The following is a 16547-nucleotide window of genomic DNA, read 5'->3' on the forward strand; positions in this document are numbered from 1 at the left end:
TAGAGACAGGATGGTGGATAGAGTCAGAAAACAGGACAGCGAGAGAGAGAGAGAGAGAGAGAGAGAGAGAGAGAGAGAGAGAGAGAGAGAACTCGAGAAAGGAGCCACAGGTCTAACTTGAACCTGGGCCGCCTGCTTGGAGGACTCCAGCCTCCATTCATGGGGTGCTATCGGAGCCCCTTGTGCTGTTCTTTTAAAACATGTTAATCTCCGCTGTAAAAACAGGCTCATTTGAATGGGTGTGTATGTGACTTCCTATGCTTCTGCAGCCAGCCTCTAGAGGACACTCGAGGAACTGCAGAATTTTGTAACTTTAGCATCGGCTTAATTTTTCAACACTGGAGGTTGCATCAAATTGAGAGCATTGACTTATAGTGAAGAGCTTTCTGCTAACATGGTAACTTATTATCAACCCAAACACACCCTCTCCTCTTCTTGAAACGTGTTTCAATCAGCTGTGGTTTACGCTGACTGATCGTCTGCATCTGATTTTTTTTTCTTATTAACATGCCAGCAGCATGCGGCCTCACACACTGATCACAGACCAGCAGCTATTGATCTGTTGTGGCTGCATAAGGAGGTGCGACCGACCGGCTTGTTAATTAACACGGATTCTGGAGATGAGGGGCCAGCGACAAGAGAGGGGCGGGTCTAATGAATCTTTTGAAACATAAACACAGACAACGCCTATACAGGTATTTTAAATGTCTGAATCTGCTGCCTGGGGGAAGGTAGGTAGTTAGATAAATAAAAACACTTCTTTCATGTGTGCTGGATTAACCCGCAAGGAAATGAGATGTACCGTTTTGTCCTCAGGGGACCCCAAATACAGCACATGAGCTTTAAAGGTCACATATTATACAAAATCCACTTCACCATGTTTCTCTAACACTAATATGTGTCCCTAGTCCGTCTACAAACCCCCCAATGATAAGAAAAGTTCATCCTCTCCGTCTTTTGCCTGCTCCACTTTTCAGAAAATGTGTGCTCAAACAGGCCGTTTGGAGATTTTCCCTTCATGACATCACAAAAGGCAGTAACCCCTACCCCAGGTGGGTGACACTCCCACAGCTAGGTGTTTGTTCTGCCCTCTGAGTCTGCCTTCTCACCCTAAACAATAGGACATGGAGTGAGAAAGCCCGAGACACCCAAGCCCTTCCAGAGAGGGGCCGTGGTCAGACACAGCTCATTTACATTTAAAGGTACAGACACAGAAACAGCCTGTTCTGAGCAGGGCTGAATAGAGGGGTTTATAGGCATGATCAAATACAGGATCAGAGTGGATTTAGAACCAGAAACTTCACACACATGTTTTGAGGAGCTCTGAGACTTATATATACTGGTTGAAGAGGAGGAGAATATGTGACCTTTAAGAGCTTAGTTAATTAAGTAGAATACTCTTGATCCTCACCTTGATTACGTTTCGGGTAATCCTCCGATGTTTTCTTGTCTATTTTCTTCACGGTGATGATGCTGTTGGATCTGTCTGCATCCATTCTGTTGTTGTTGCATCCTTTTGTCCAAAACTAAAAATAGAAATCCTTCTGATTATCTCCATCTGTCTTGCGTCCAGTTTATGAAGCCGATGTAATTGTTGAGGAAGAGTTTGTGTTTTCTTGCAGGAGCGAGGGGGGGCTGAAGCTCTGTGCAGCTGAATGGAAGAAAATCCAAAATGTGTTTATCTGAGGTGTAGGAGGGCTTTTTTTATTTTTATTTTGGGAAGACAAGGGAGTGGAAAGGATCCTCTGGAAGATCAAAGAGTCTCAGCAACATCCTGAGGGCAACACAAGGCCGAGTTCTGGGAGAAGAAAAAGTCCAGAACAGAGCCAAAAACACACAAAAAAAGCTCCTCAAAATAACCCCCCCCCCCCCTCCCCATATGAAGCGCCATCTCCACTCAGAATCCAACCCTCAACCTCTGCGAGATTCAGTGTTTATACGTGAACATCAAGATCCTCCATTTTGTCTGCAAGATATCAAACAGATCCAGCTGAGAGGGAACAACGGAGGCCGCTGCAGCGCTGCGAGTCCTGCAGTAAAAACTCATGTACAATAAACAAAGTCACATGGAAATCAAAAAAGAAAGTCTGCTCGGCGCATTATTCCAGATAGAAAGTTCCAGAAACAACAGTCTGCCCAGGAGAAGGGAGAAAGGTATGATTGCCTCCCTCCTTCGCTTTTTCCTTCCACACCATTAAAGGCACTCCAGATTGGCCTCTCGGAAGCACTTTTCCAGCCGTCCCTCCATCTCTCCGTAAATGCTGCACACGTCCCATTCTCCAAAACAACACAGAAAGGGCAAGGTAAAGGTCTGATTTAAAAAAAGAAAAGTGCCATTTTCACCACTTTTTTTTCTTCTACGTCAACATCTTCTTTTCTTTTCGATCCAATTTAAAGTGCATGGATGAGGTAAACTATTTCTTCATAGTTTGTTTGTCTCTTTTTTTTATATTTAATCTTTTTTTTGTGTTATTTATTTGTTTTTTTCGTAAGAAACGGAGTCACGTTGCTTCCTTTTCCTCTTTTCTTTGTGGAAATCTCTCAGACGGGAACCATTCGGCCTTGCAGCTGTTGCATTTGGGACAGCATTCCCTGGACGCTGGTCAGGACCTTGTTCTGGTGTGCTGCAGACGTGATGCCTATGCGAGCCATGTCCCTGAAAAGGACGGGGGGGGGGGGAGAGACAGTTTAGGATCAGGGACAACTAAAACAAACGCACGCAGAGCAGACGCACAAGATGAATTTAACAGCCTTCCAGAGGAAACTGGCCCGACGGATAAACTGCTGAATAAGGATGACACGTGCCAACATAACAATCATTACCCTGCGATCTTAATGGATGAAATAAATTCATATCACAGAGAGCAGGCACAGGCTGAGGGACACGTGTAGATTTAGCAGAGAGAATCTAACTTCAGATTTCTCATTAACAAGCTCTCAGTGCTTTGTCTCGGCTGCCTCCTTCCTCTCATAGTTTCCCCTGTCGTCCCCTCCCGACTCACTCTTGTGTCATGTGGACCACAGCTTCTGGAGTGGTGTATCCAGCGGCGGTGAAGTTGTCGTTGTATCTCTCCATGCCGATGGCCTGCAGCCAGTCCTCCACTGTGCCCACGGCCGAGGACGCCTCAGGGCTCCCTGGCTCCAGCAGGGTGGTGTTAGGCCTGGAGGGTGGAGGAGAAGAGAAAGTGGAGACTTAATACCATATTAATATATATATTAGTAGCTTCTATGGATTTACAGCCGGTGTTTGATGCATGTGCACCACGTTGTCTGCAACTGTCCGTGCAACGAGGCGGTAAAAGTTACTTTCCGATTAAGTGCTTTGGATCTGAAAAGTAATGATCCACTTTTTAAACAGCCTGGAACCTGAATCACAGTTCCCCTGATTCCTGACTACGATGCTGTGTGACACTTAACACCGTGTGCGATGACAGAGCACTTTCCACCAGCTGTAAAATGCACCGCGCTACATTTATCTCTGTCAGCAGCTCCGTCAGGTTCTGCTTCGTTTTGTGTCGCACTTTGCGAGACTCCTGCTAGAAACATCCAGCCAAGGCAAACACGGTTCCTCCTGAGTGTGACCGATACAGTTAGTTAAACGTTGTTTTAGAGCGAACACACAACCCTGACACACATTTGTGAATTTTACCGCTCGCTGCAGTTTCTCCTTGCATTCAGAAAACTCATCAGCAGCATATCGCTCCCGTTCCTCACATCTTTCTTTTTTTTTACTTCTTCCCCACCTCTCTCTTCTGTTTGAGCAGCGCCGTCGGCCATGAAACATTTACACGGGGCCGGTGAGTCTGAGTCGCCTCGCTCTGCTGACTCTCTCTCTCTCTTTATCGTTCTGTCTTCTTTAAAAAGGATGTTGAGTTAAACTGTGAGAACAGGATGTCAGACTCTTCAATAAGTTATCTCTACGCACTAGTTGGAGGAGATTATGCATGAAGTCACACACCTCTCACACACACACACACACACATTCCTCGCCCCCCTGCCCCCCCGTCCCTCTTGTAACTATAAAAACTGCATTTATAGGATCCAACTCTTCTAATTACTCCACAAGGACTCCCCTCTCTCGCTCTCACTGTGTCCCACTAGGTGAGTGTGTGTGTGCTTGTGTGTGTGTGTGTGTGCGTCCTGCTCGCATGCACTCACACACTCATTAAAGTCAAACAGACTCCCACTGGCCTGCGTCGAGTCTGTAAACACACGTAGGTCATTCTCAACACGTTTAGCCGCTCAGAGTAATGGTGTCGGAGCGGCGGGGTCATGTTTGTTTTTAACTCTGCGTTACATCGTAATTCTCGGCCCTGTTAGAGCGCCCACATTCCTGATTATACAGCACCATTAAGGCGTGTTTGCAGAGAAATCCATTACAGAGGGTGTTTGTGCTGAAAGAGTCGCTCGTTGGTGCTAGATAATGTTTAATGGTGAATGTAAAGAGCGGCGGGAGAGGATGTGTGTGCGTGTTTGTTTTGGTGTGGCACGTCGATTATGAGGTTTTAAAAACACACTGTGCAGAAAATAAGTTGTACGTGTGTGTGAATGCACATTCAAGTTTTAACATAAAATACCTGAAAGTTACCTTTGCACACTTGAGATTCTACAAGCTTTCATCACTTATTTAAGACAGCTGGAGCGTGAGGTTAACCCTGCAGCCAACTTGAGCTGTAGTCATTATAAGTGACTTCTTTGACACGTGTTTATCTCTTGCTTCTATCTCCGTCTTTCTCACCTGACAGCCGTCTCTCCCCCGGTCCTCTTCAGGGTGTTGGGGTTGCGGATCAGCTTGTCCAGCATGTTGACAATCTGTCCAAACTTCGGCCGGTCGGCTCTTTCTCTCTGCCAGCAGTCCAGCATGAGCTGGTGGAGGGCGACGGGGCAGTCCATGGGAGGGGGCAGCCGATACCCCTCGTCGATAGCCTTGATCACCTGGACAGAACGTCAATCTCGCTGTTAGTCTCTCGTTTGCAAATAGTGACAGTCAGATTTATTATCACCATGATTGTTTGCATATAATCTAATTCCTCCAAACTTACATCTTGGTTACTCATGTCCCAATATGGTCTCTCGCCGTATGACATCACCTCCCACATGACGATCCCGTAGCTCCACACATCGCTGGCTGAGGTGAACTTCCTGTACGCGATGGCCTCCGGGGCCGTCCAGCGGATGGGGATCTTCCCTCCCTGAAACGGAGAGAGGAGCTGATTAATGAAAGCTGACAAAGCCGACAAGTAAGGTGACACACGAACACACCACCGGCTCACTCACACACACACACACACACACACACGACCACACTCACCCTGGTGGTGTAGGCGGCCTCAGGGTCGTCCTCCAGCACCCGGGACATCCCGAAGTCGGACACCTTGCACACCAGGTTGCTGTTGACCAGGATGTTGCGAGCCGCCAGGTCGCGGTGAACGTAGCTCATGTCTGACAGGTACTTCATACCGGATGCGATGCCGCGCAGGATGCCGACCAGCTGGATCACCGTGAAGCGGCCGTCATTTTTCTGCAGAAAAAAATATATATGTTAATTTAATTAAAAACTATTTACAGTTTTACGACTGTAGTGATATAAACTGACATGTAGCTTTAAGTAAGAGCAACATTTTAAGGGTTAATAAGTGAATATATCTAAGTCTAATATCGGATATGGCTGCTTAACTTTTTAGATTTTGTTGGACATTCCTGAAAATCATATGATACATAAAATAAAAGTGTATTCTGTATATTTTAGGGATGGCCTGGTTCTCTGCAACAACTTGTAATCTCTGCTAAATATTCTCCCAGACAGCTCAACAACCTTTCAAGTAGAGCGTGTTGTTAATCATTTTCTTCTCCGCGCTCTTTAACACTTCATGTTTATTCTCTGGAAAAATGTAGTGAGGCATCGTCTCAGACCAGAAGTTTAGTGAACCCTGAAGATAAAACCTGAACCAGCCAATCAGCTTGTCAGGAAAACAGTAAGTCGATCAAGGGAAGGATAAAGATTAGGGCGAACGCTGATGAACGAACACTTGTCATTTTTTTTGGGGGGGGGGGGGGGGGGGGGGGGTGGATGACATTACAGCGATAAGATGGGATCAGCATGCTTGGGTTGTATCGCACACACACACACACACACACACACACACACACGCACACACACACACACCACACACACACACACACACACACACACACACACGTGTGCAGACAGAAACACATGACTGACCCTCAGGAATGCATCCAGCGATCCGTTTTCCATGTACTCTGTGATAATCATCACTGGCTTACCTAGAAAGAGAGAGAGAGAGAGGAAAAGAGTGAGAGAATGAAAGGCAGATGATTATGGAGGTAAACGATGCACATCACAGCCCGACACAGCAGGGGGGGGGGGGCTCTCAAGGGAATGTGTGTGCGTATGTGTGTGTTAGACCATCCATCTCTGTCCCATAGTGATTTAATTAGCTCAGTGCTACAGTTGCCCTGCCGTCTCCCTTCTTTCTCTGCACATGCAAAGGCATCTCCACTGAAACAAAACACCACGATGCACAAACACACACACACACACACACACAGCAGCTTGTGTTTATGCAAATATGTACTGACGTTGGACCCATTATCCAAAGTCTCATCACAGTCACCCTCTCAGAATCCCTCTGACTCTATTTGTGTCACTCACTGTCCTTTTGCCCTCTTTCTCCTCTGCCAACTTTGGACGCATCTGTCACTCTCCTGCTAGCTTTCTCTCTATTGCTTCCTTTTTTTCCCCTCCCTCTCTAAATACTCTCCCTCACTCTCTTTTACCCTCCGATCCCTGCCACTCCTCTCTGGCCTTTTTCACCCCGTCCCTCTGTCTTCCCCTCTCCGTCTCTCACGGGGGACCGTCTGTGTCTTTATCCAAGTCGGGGGCAGGCGACGGGGAGGGTGGACATTCCCTGGTGGGTGTCTGTCTGTCTTTGTCTCTTAGGATAAGGGGGAATAGCGGGCATGAGGAGAGAAGGAAGACGGAAAACAAGAAGGGAGGGTGGCTTGTTTTTGTCTCAAAATGGCAGCAAGCTAATGCGTTACCAGCAGTGGCAGCAACACATGCTGAAAAAGTGCTGCTGTAACTTCCCACCGAAGCCACGCTGCTCTCTACGTTCCATTTCAAGTGGCACAGTTAAGATGGACTTAAAAGCTTATTGTGTTTAAGAGAAGTGCTGACTTAAAGCTAACGCCTTGAGGGGGAGACTGCGTGAAACCTCTCATGCGCTCCAGCAGCAGAGAGCTGCCCGAGCCGTTGGCAGCTGAGGTCTGGAAGGTGAAGTCCTCCACTCCACAGCAGACCTTATGCTGTGCCAAGAGGCCGTCAGTCACCGCCTTACCCGCCGCGTGATTGGCACTCCATTAATTACGGGGCGCTCCGGCAATGCACCAAAAAGAGGAAGTGGAGTTAAAGTTGGGGGAGAGCTGGGGCCCTCTTTGTCAGCCATCTTTGTTCCCTTTGTTGCTCGCCTCTGCCCTGGGGCGGCCGGTGATTGACAGCTCCCCAATCAAGTCTGAGGAGCGTCTGACCTGCGACCTTAAACTCTCGCCTCCACAGCCCCGCCCTCTTCCTCCCTCACCATTTGCATGCTAATTCCTTGTTTACTGAATACGCCCCGCCGCCTTTGGCAATGAACTCTGGGCAAGGGCCCCGCCGATAGGCCGATTATCACCTGCCAACAAAACGGGGGCAAGGGGGAAAAAAATGCAACAGGGGCACAACATTGGGGGGAGCGTTGGGCAAACGTTCTCCTGAGGCCCCGGCGTTTGCAGGAGACAAGGATCTGGCTTTTAATCGCAGATCTTTTACAAATTAGCACGCTCCTGCTTCATGCAAATCAGCTGTTAAACATATCTCATCTGAGCTCTAATGGAGGCTCGGCTTTAATTACAGGCTAGCATGATTGAAACATTAAGTATATTCAGGATTCAAGATGGTGGACTCCGACCAGCAGTCCTCGCTGGGACATTTTTGCACATTTATGTATTTCAGTGCCTATTTGGAGTCCCTCCATAATTAATAAGGCTTAATTGGCTCTGTTGGACATGCCAGCAAACTGAGGCCAGATTGAGAATTCCTTTTAACTTGATTGTAATAGAGAGTGGGGTGCAATTCAAATAATGGATTTTTAATAGATTCTACTGACACTCTCAAGTGTAAAGGAGTAATTTACCCAAACCTTGTGTCAAGCCCTGAAAAGCAAGTGTGGAAGGAGGAGGAGGAGGAGTGGGAGTTATCGGATGATCTTGTTGCTTTGGCTCCTGTCTCTGCTGCTGCGTATCTCATCTGCCTCTCCTTCATCTCTCTCTCTCTCTCTCCCTCTTCCCTGGCTCTGTCTTTCTTTTAAAGCCACTGGTTCAGCACTTTCACCTCCCTCTGCTTTCACTCTCTGTCATCCCCACTGTTCTTTCCTCGATCTTTCCTCGGATCCATCAGCTCCTAACCGCCTTCCTGTCTTTTTCTCTCCACATCTCTATTTGCACCTTTTCTGCCCGCTGCTTGTCTTCCGATTTCGCTCCCTTCCTCCTGTCCATCTGTCCGCCTTTCTCTCGCTCTCTTTCCTGCTCGAGGTCCAAGAGGTCATTCCCTACGTTGAGAGGTGTGATAGGTGATAAGCAATTCAGCCTGTGCTGCTGTTCACTTTAAGCTTCGGCTGGGGCTTAATGTGTGTGTGTGTGTGTGTGTGTGTGTGTGTGCAGTGTGTCTAAGAGCGAGAGAGACGGTGTTATCTAGCTCAGATAGGCCCAGGCTGTGGTGTCACGACACATTAAGGCACTTCATCCATCTAACCCGAGCCCGATCAGTTATGGTAACACTCACGCACACATGCATGCCGTCAAAGTGCACAGACTGCGACATGTGCCCGACTAGATGCACACACAACATGGAAGGTGTAAAAGGTAGAGAGAAGCGCAGAGCCGGAGAGGAGAGAGAGTGCCAAGGGCAGAGCAGGGGAGATTTGGTCGGCGCTTTGTGGCCGAGCTGCAGCAGATAGAGGAGGGATAGGGTATCACTCCCTAACCCCAAACACATTTACAGCTGACACCATGATTAATGAGCCTGGTGCCACGCTACAGGGCCTGTTTCTGGGCCCATTAGACCCTCTCTTCAACTACCCCTGCTACCTCCAACCCCCCACCACCTCCCTTCCATCTGGACACAGACCACCTGGGGATACCATGGATGGGACGTCTGCACAAAATACATAAAAGTATGAACACCCACACGTATGCATTATCAGTGTTCATGTATTTTAAGATATCCCTCCAGCACAGGTTCAGGTCAGGTTGAGACTTCTTAGCGACCTGCAGCAACGTATTCAGATTCTACTAGAGACCAAGGGGGATATTGTTGGTAAGCATTTAAACACACACTGCCACACACACACACACACCGTTGTTAAGTTAAGATTGGTTTGTCCCTGCAGTCACCTTTCTCCAAAGTCACCCAAAAACCGCAGACGTGGTTCTTAATGATTAATTGTTACATTTTTTAAAAGGAGAAAGGGGGCAGCGGAAATGAATGTCCTTTCTCTATTATGGTATTATAGTCAGTGTGTGTGTGTGTGTCTGTGTGTGAATTATTGCAATTTCCTTGGAAACCATCACCCTCCACCTCTCTGGGCACAGAGTGTAAACAAAATCACAAGCTTGACGTACATTTGGTGACCACGCCCTCCAGGTGGATGATGTTCGGGTGGTCAAACTGGCCCATGATGCTGGCCTCAGACAGGAAGTCCCTCCTCTGCTTGTCCGTGTAGCCGGCCTTCAGAGTCTTGATGGCAACGCAGATCTCTCTCTTGCCGGGCATCTTCAGGCGGCCACTGCAGACCTCGCCGAACTCCCCTGTGAAATAAACACGGTCCGGTTCAAAACATGGACCGATGAAACACGAGCACTCTGATACCAAAGTGCTCGGGCAATAAATCATATCATGACCAGAGTTGGCGAGGGTGTGTGCCTGTCTGTGTGTTTGTGTGTGCGTAGGTTAGAAGGGGTCCACTTTAAACATTGATCAGGGTCTCTAATCCCTCGCTCCCCTCCTCCTCTCAGCCACTGGAGCAGAGCGAGAGGGGAAATGGATATTGATTCTTTCTCTTTATTATTTTGTCATTGGATGACTTTTCTCTGGCCACAGGAGTAGCACAACAACATATTTAGCCTCCTCTGGTTTCCTTCCTTTGCTGCTTGACCTCTCTTAAAGGAGACCTGAGCTTATTGTCTGAAGGTTTTTATTCTGAAGGAGTCGTCGTGAGAACATGCACAGCCCAACATGACTCACCAGCAGCACATTATTTGCATGAAACGAATACCAAATACACTATTATCCTATTAGGTGGATGCTTTTATCTAAAGTACGTTGCATTATCCCCGTCTGCAAAAGCTCCCAATAAAAGTTCACTTATTATAATTCATTTTTAAAAATGGCTGCAAGAAGTGAAGCAGCTGAATTACAAACAAAACAAGCAGCTCCTCACCGATGCCAATAACTTTCTCAATCTTGATGCAGGAAGCGTCGATCTCTTTGGCAAACTCGCGGACGGCTTGGTTTGGGTCCTCGTAGGTAAAAGGGTCAACGTATATCCTCACTCCTGAGGAAAGATGGAATAGAAAGAAAGGAAGGAAGGAAGGAAGGAAGGGAGTGAAAAGTGAAGGTTAATTCATTCTTGGAAGTACACTCCATCTGTTCTTTATTTCCATCATGCTGCAGGCTACACCGCCACGCTCCTCCTCCCCATCCCCCCTCCTCCTCCTCCACCTCCTCCTGTCCTCCTCCCCGTCCTCCTCCTCTCTCCTCCTCCTCCAAACCCCCCCCCCCTCTCCTCTCCATACCTCACTTCACACTCTAACTCCTTTGCTGTTCCTGTCACTATGGCTGACTCCAAAGAAGACGGAGCTCATTAACTTGAATTTTTTGTGGTACACAAATAACACTGCTGATGACTTGATAATGAGGTGTGTGGAGCATGCAAGTGTGTGAGTACATTAACTTCAAAACAGTTTGTGTTCACCCCCCTCCCCTCCCCTCCCTCCATTTTATGGGCTTCATTTTGCGGTGTAGGGTGCATGCACATGAGCACACCTGACAGCGCTAATGTTTTTTTCAATTACTGGGTGTGTGGGTGGAGTGTTAGCTATGAGTTACCTTGATGTAAGTGCTTCTCCTCGTCAGAGTCCTGCTTGGCCTTGCTGTACTTACTCCTTCTGGGGGCAAAAACAGCAGGGCGGTCAGTCACAGAGCCAACAGAACATGCAACATGTCATGATTTAAATGTCGGGGGGGAATGTGTCAGAGTAACAAGAAAATATTCCCCTTCCCGTGGAAACACCAACATCAGAACCACAAAGAAGCAGAAGTGTCAGTAAAGCCTTTTCAGTACTTGAGTCAGGTCAGTAAACATGAATGAAGTGACGACTGAGATGAGACATCCATATTCTTGTGTTAGTGTGAGGTGTGAAGTTTGCATGTGCTTGTACATGTTAAAGTTTCTACTCTCCAATGATTTATCTACGCTTATATTTCTCTTCTAAACAATGAGCAACAATAACATGATGCAATTTTTCAATCCCTGGGATTAATAAGTAATTTCTGATTCATTAGGCAGTTGGTAGAGTTGTCTGTGTCGCAACTGGAAGATTGAGGGTTCGATCCCCAGCTCCTGCAGCCACATGTCCGATGTGTCCTTGGGCAAGACCCCAAGCTGCTTCCACTGCTTTGCGTGCAGCATATGAGCACTTAACATAGCGGCCTCTACCATCATTATTATTACTTAAATCCAGGAGTGGTATTTGGATGTGGAGGTTTGTGAAGGGCGCCGAGCATATAGAAGCAAATCAATCAGAAGAAAGATTCCCTTAAATCCGTCTGAATCCCTGAGGCAGCCTGACACCTGTGCTCATATTGATGTGTGGGGTCAGCAGTGGAAATGGCCAGATGTGCGAGGCATTGTCCTCCTCTATGCTTGTGTAATGATGGTAAACGGCTACGTGATTACAGTCCCTCCCAACAATCACAGGATGGACGCCGAGGCACAATGACAGTGGCCGCCACATGCATATAAAAAAGGCAGAGACAACCACCTGCTTAGCCGGGGAGAGACGCAATCACATGGAAACGAGAGGACACACACACACACACACACACACACAGGCACGCACAAACAGCCCCCCTCACTCCTCATCAGTCTCAACACCAGTACACACATGCCCCCCTCACACCAGTACACACATGCAAACAATGCGTTGGTGTCCATTTAAAGAGGCACACTCACACATGACGACATCAACAACCGCCATTAAAGGTAATACACACACACACATACAGCAATCAACACACAGACCATTAACATTCCCCCTCCCCCCCCCCCCCCCCCCCTGCATAGAAACAATTCCTTTTTATACAAAGGGATATATGCACACACACTTACACACACATGGGGGAGTGTGGTTAACACCCTGAGGTGAGGCAGCCCCATCTGCATGTAATCCCATCTGTGTGACGGTGCTTTGTCCTGCTCCCTGGTTAACACCCTGAGATTGGGTCACTGCAAATCCACCTGATGCCTCTGTGTCTCACTCCCGCTCCTCTCTGTATTCTATCTCCTACTCTTCAACGCCTGCTTATCTCATTGTCCACCTTCCTCTCCAGCTCCCTCTTTTCTCTCCCCCCCCCCCCCCCCCTCCTCTCCTCTCATTCTCTTCACGGCGGTCAGCTGTAGAAAATAACTAGCGGCAGGATTACGGCCACTAGCTGAGCGAAAGGAGGGAGAGGGATGGAGGGATGCGGAGGACAGGGAGCGAAGGGTCGCTGATTGCATCTCTTCAGCTGTCAGCGCTGTCAATCACGTCTCCGGTGTGGCGAGTCATCACTCATCTGTGTGTGTGTGTGTGTGTGTGTGTGTGTGTGTGTGTGTGTGTGTGTGTGTGTTGTTGTCCTTTTTGTGACAGCTACTTATTCCGGCGCTAAGCAACACATCCCTCATCTTTGAGGAAAGAGGGAGAGACAGAAAGCAGAAGGGACAGAGGGAAATGAAGCTCACCTCCTGCTGATGACGAAAGCACTGATGAGGATGATGAGGAGGACCACGCTGCCCACCACGGACACCAGTAACACCGTGGAGTTGGCCCCATCACCTATAATGGGAGCTGGGACTGAGGGAAAAGGGACGGACCACGGGGGAAGCCAGGGAAAGACAAGAAAAAAGAGGGGGATGGAAGGTTGGACAGAGACAAAGAGCAAAGTCAATATGATCTGGCTCTATTTGAGTAGCCACACATGAAAGAGCCAGTATTCATTTAGTGTTGGTCAAAGTCATTGACAGCTCCTCCCACTTCCTCCCCTCGTCTCTCTTCCTATAGGCCCACCATCAAGAGACAATGGGGCCCATTAGGATGTGTGCCTGACCGAGTCATTATTATGCGCTGCTGTCTTTATCTGCATTACAAAAGGGACATCTGGACTTTACAGTACGCTGTCAGACGCTGTTCCAGTGATTTTGCATCGGCTTGTTTGAGGATTTTATGTTGGGGTTTTTTTGTGATTCCTTCATGACAAGACTTATTTGGAAATGTAGAAATGTTGTGGCATGAGTTTGAATTTAAAATGAGGTTCTGTTTATTTTTTTAAACCTGGAATGTGCTAGTGGGGCATTTTCATCAGAAAGCGAGAAAGTGGGTTTTAGAGTCTGGTAGGAACACCAGAGAAAGAGTTGGGAAATATGATTTTATGATATGATTCTTTAACCCGATCTGGCACATTCATCGAGACTCATTGCAACTTGAATAATGAAAGCAGTCAGGTGCTGAGGCGAAATATCGTTTATCTTTTATAGATGACATCTTTTTTGATTTATGACTCTACGATGGAAGAGAGAAACTCGTAAAAAGATGCTATCACTGCAGGGTTTAGCAGGAGTGGGTGTGACAGAGCTGGCACTGATTGTCTCTCTGGCTGCAGTGTGCCGACACCATCGAGACGAGCGGCTGAACTCACCAGAGTTGGTCATGAACTCGAACGGGCCGCTGAATTCCCCATAACCTGCGGCCGTGCGAGCTCGCACATGGAAGACGTAGGACGTGAGCGGGGTGAGACCCTTGATGTCGGTGTTCCTCGACGTGGTTTTTATGATCCTGTAGCTTCTCTCATTTTGGTCCTGAGGATGACAGACGGAGAGAAAACAATCAGATGATATTTCTTACATGCTATTAAAATATTTTCTATTTTAGAGTAGGAACAGAATTTTCAAAACTTCCAAATATATCGATATGTGTTTGGATACCAAAGCAACAAATATAGAAGCCTTAAGCGCCCAATATTGAGTAATTTCTTGCTTTTAATGCCAAACGTTGCAGACCAACTCCTGCACAGTCTAAATTGCATATTGATATGTTCCAACATATTTGCACAATTTACAAAACGCTCTCTGTCTCTCCCTCGCAGCAGCTTTTGGTTAAACAGATGACCAAACATCTAAAGTGCTTTTAAAGCTTTGGTACTTTGCAAAACTATCAATCATCCAAAAGAGGAGACTGTATCGTTTTACAACACGTGATGTGGAAAAGTATCAAAGTATCCACAGTTTTGAGAACCTTATATTTGAGGTTTTCATCAGCAGAAACTACATCTCCCATGAGATCCCTCACCTTCTCGTAGTACTTGACCTCATACTCGAGGATGACCCCGTTGGCTCTATCCGGTGGCTGCCAGGCTATAGAGATGGTGTGTCTTGTTATGTCCTTCGCTTGGATGGAAGTCACTGGCGACGGAGCTGGAAGGGACGATCAAAGAAAGACAGAAGAAAAAAAACAAATTTAGCGCTCTGCTGTCTCCACGTCTCCAGTGTTGTGTTCAGCCTCGGAGTCCATTTGTGCTGCTCTGCTAAATCTCAGACTCTTTGGTCCTGCTGTGAAAGTCAAACTTGAAGCCAAGCCACAAGCCAATCGCTTCCATTTGTCTTTGAACTTGGCTTCCATACAAAATCGGTGGCGTTACAGAGAAGTACAGCCACACAGCAGAAACGCCTGAGCTAGAATGTACGGCAAGAGTCTGTTTTCAAAAGTTTCTGAAGGTTGCCATCGATAAAAATGATCACATATCCTTTCACTCTACGCTAGCAGCTCAGACACTTTTACTATAAGCTGGCAAAATAATTTGAAACTTAATTTTCCTGCAGATCCTCAGGTCACCCTGGGAAACCCTTTGCTGCTTCAAAGTCCGTCTCAAAAAGCTCCAATCGAGCTCAGAGCCTCGTTTTTTCTTTCCTTTTTTGTCGGTCTTCAAGAGAGTAAAATCAATTGGTTTTCATTAAAGCTCCAGCGAGCGATCTTATCTCCAGCCCTTTTTCTGCTGCGGCTGATAATGAGGCCATATTTCAAGAAGCCGTGCTATCTGCGTTCAGACGCCTTTTACATGTGAAGGTTAAAGCACAGATTACGCCTTACACTCGCCGCCTCCCTCCAATGCGGAACCGCTGCACAAATCAAACCTCTATCTTCAGGGAGTGTGACAACGCTAAAATTGGGTCATACGCGCTCTTGACGCTACAAAAGAGAAGCTCATCGGCGTAGAAAGATAGTGTTGTGGACAGAGAATCACTCATGTACAGAGCGGAGGTCAAGAGCTACAGGTGGACAGATTAAGTTATAGACAGACAAACAGAAGGTTACACAGGATAAAACAAAACTGAAAGGACACAATCGAAAACATCTCAAGGTTTAAAATCTGTTTCTGTTGTAGCTAAAGACATCAAAAATACACCTCAAGTGTCCACAACAAGCTCACTGATGTATTCTCCACAGAGCGGGAACAAAGCACCACACATGAAAAACCCTTTCCACTGATGCTCAGGTAGCGTTTCATTGAGTCTTCTGTTCTTACAAGGAAAGACTCTTTGACCTCTGACCCTCCGTGATACTGTAACCTTACTCCTTCCAGACCATCTGCCTTTTAAAAAATTACAGTTGGATGATTAATGAGGGGATCGCGGTCCACCGATTATGATTGGATTATCTATGACATTATATACATTCTCATCACTTTGAGCGGGGGCTCCAGGGAGCCGAGTCTTTAAGCAAACGCTAACAAAACCCTGCTTTTAGTCGGGGATTGAGTTCAAACGGGTCTGGTATTCAAGCACCAGCCGTGGATTGAGTTTCAGTGGGGTGAGGAAGCTGCAGTGGAGGGGTGGGGGTGGGGGTGGGGGTGGGGGGGGGGCTGAGATGGAGATGGAGAGGGATGGGATTGCAGACATCTCTTGGTAAATAGATTAACCCAGGGTTGTGTAATCCTGTTGGCCTAATGTGTTGCGTCTCCGTTAAACAATTAGATGGCGGCCATTTGTATCCCTCCGATCAATCTTCCCCGGCAGCAAGAGCCAATTTGAAGGCCCTCCTGGGGCCAACCGAGGACGTTCTGGCTCAGAAAGAAAACCCCTGAGAGGTCACAGGCCTTCGTTCCCTCAAGGTAATCCACACATCCATCTTTCCTCCAAAGATGACAGATATGGCAATTTAATCTTGTTCTCCTC

General features: G+C 47.3%; 2 protein-coding genes across 5 annotated transcripts in view; one reads left to right on the top strand and one right to left on the bottom strand.

Annotated features, from left to right (window-relative positions):
• Positions 1 to 16547, top strand: part of sgpp2 (sphingosine-1-phosphate phosphatase 2) — a 494627-nt gene that overhangs the window by 325968 nt on the left and 152112 nt on the right. The window lies entirely within an intron of this gene.
• epha4l (eph receptor A4, like) overlaps positions 1 to 16547 on the bottom strand; it is a 53167-nt gene that overhangs the window by 2123 nt on the left and 34497 nt on the right. The window contains exons 6-17 of one of the 4 annotated variants that reach the window (XM_061045603.1): positions 14665 to 14789; positions 14015 to 14174; positions 13062 to 13167; positions 11168 to 11223; positions 10500 to 10613; positions 9682 to 9867; positions 6227 to 6288; positions 5312 to 5521; positions 5043 to 5192; positions 4739 to 4935; positions 3003 to 3161; positions 1412 to 2656 (exon numbers count right to left, since the gene is read on the bottom strand). In XM_061045603.1, the coding sequence (XP_060901586.1) occupies positions 2542 to 2656; positions 3003 to 3161; positions 4739 to 4935; positions 5043 to 5192; positions 5312 to 5521; positions 6227 to 6288; positions 9682 to 9867; positions 10500 to 10613; positions 11168 to 11223; positions 13062 to 13167; positions 14015 to 14174; positions 14665 to 14789 (1640 nt within the window). In that variant the 3' untranslated portion in view covers positions 1412 to 2541. Of the gene's footprint in view, positions 1 to 1411; positions 2657 to 3002; positions 3162 to 4738; positions 4936 to 5042; positions 5193 to 5311; positions 5522 to 6226; positions 6289 to 9681; positions 9868 to 10499; positions 10614 to 11167; positions 11227 to 13061; positions 13174 to 14014; positions 14175 to 14664; positions 14790 to 16547 lie in introns of all 4 variants that reach the window. The other 3 variants (XM_061045602.1, XM_061045601.1, XM_061045599.1) reach the window with 3 other exon arrangements.

Source organism: Labrus mixtus, chromosome 9 (assembly GCF_963584025.1).
Source record: "Labrus mixtus chromosome 9, fLabMix1.1, whole genome shotgun sequence".
Lineage (NCBI taxonomy): Eukaryota > Metazoa > Chordata > Actinopteri > Labriformes > Labridae > Labrus > Labrus mixtus.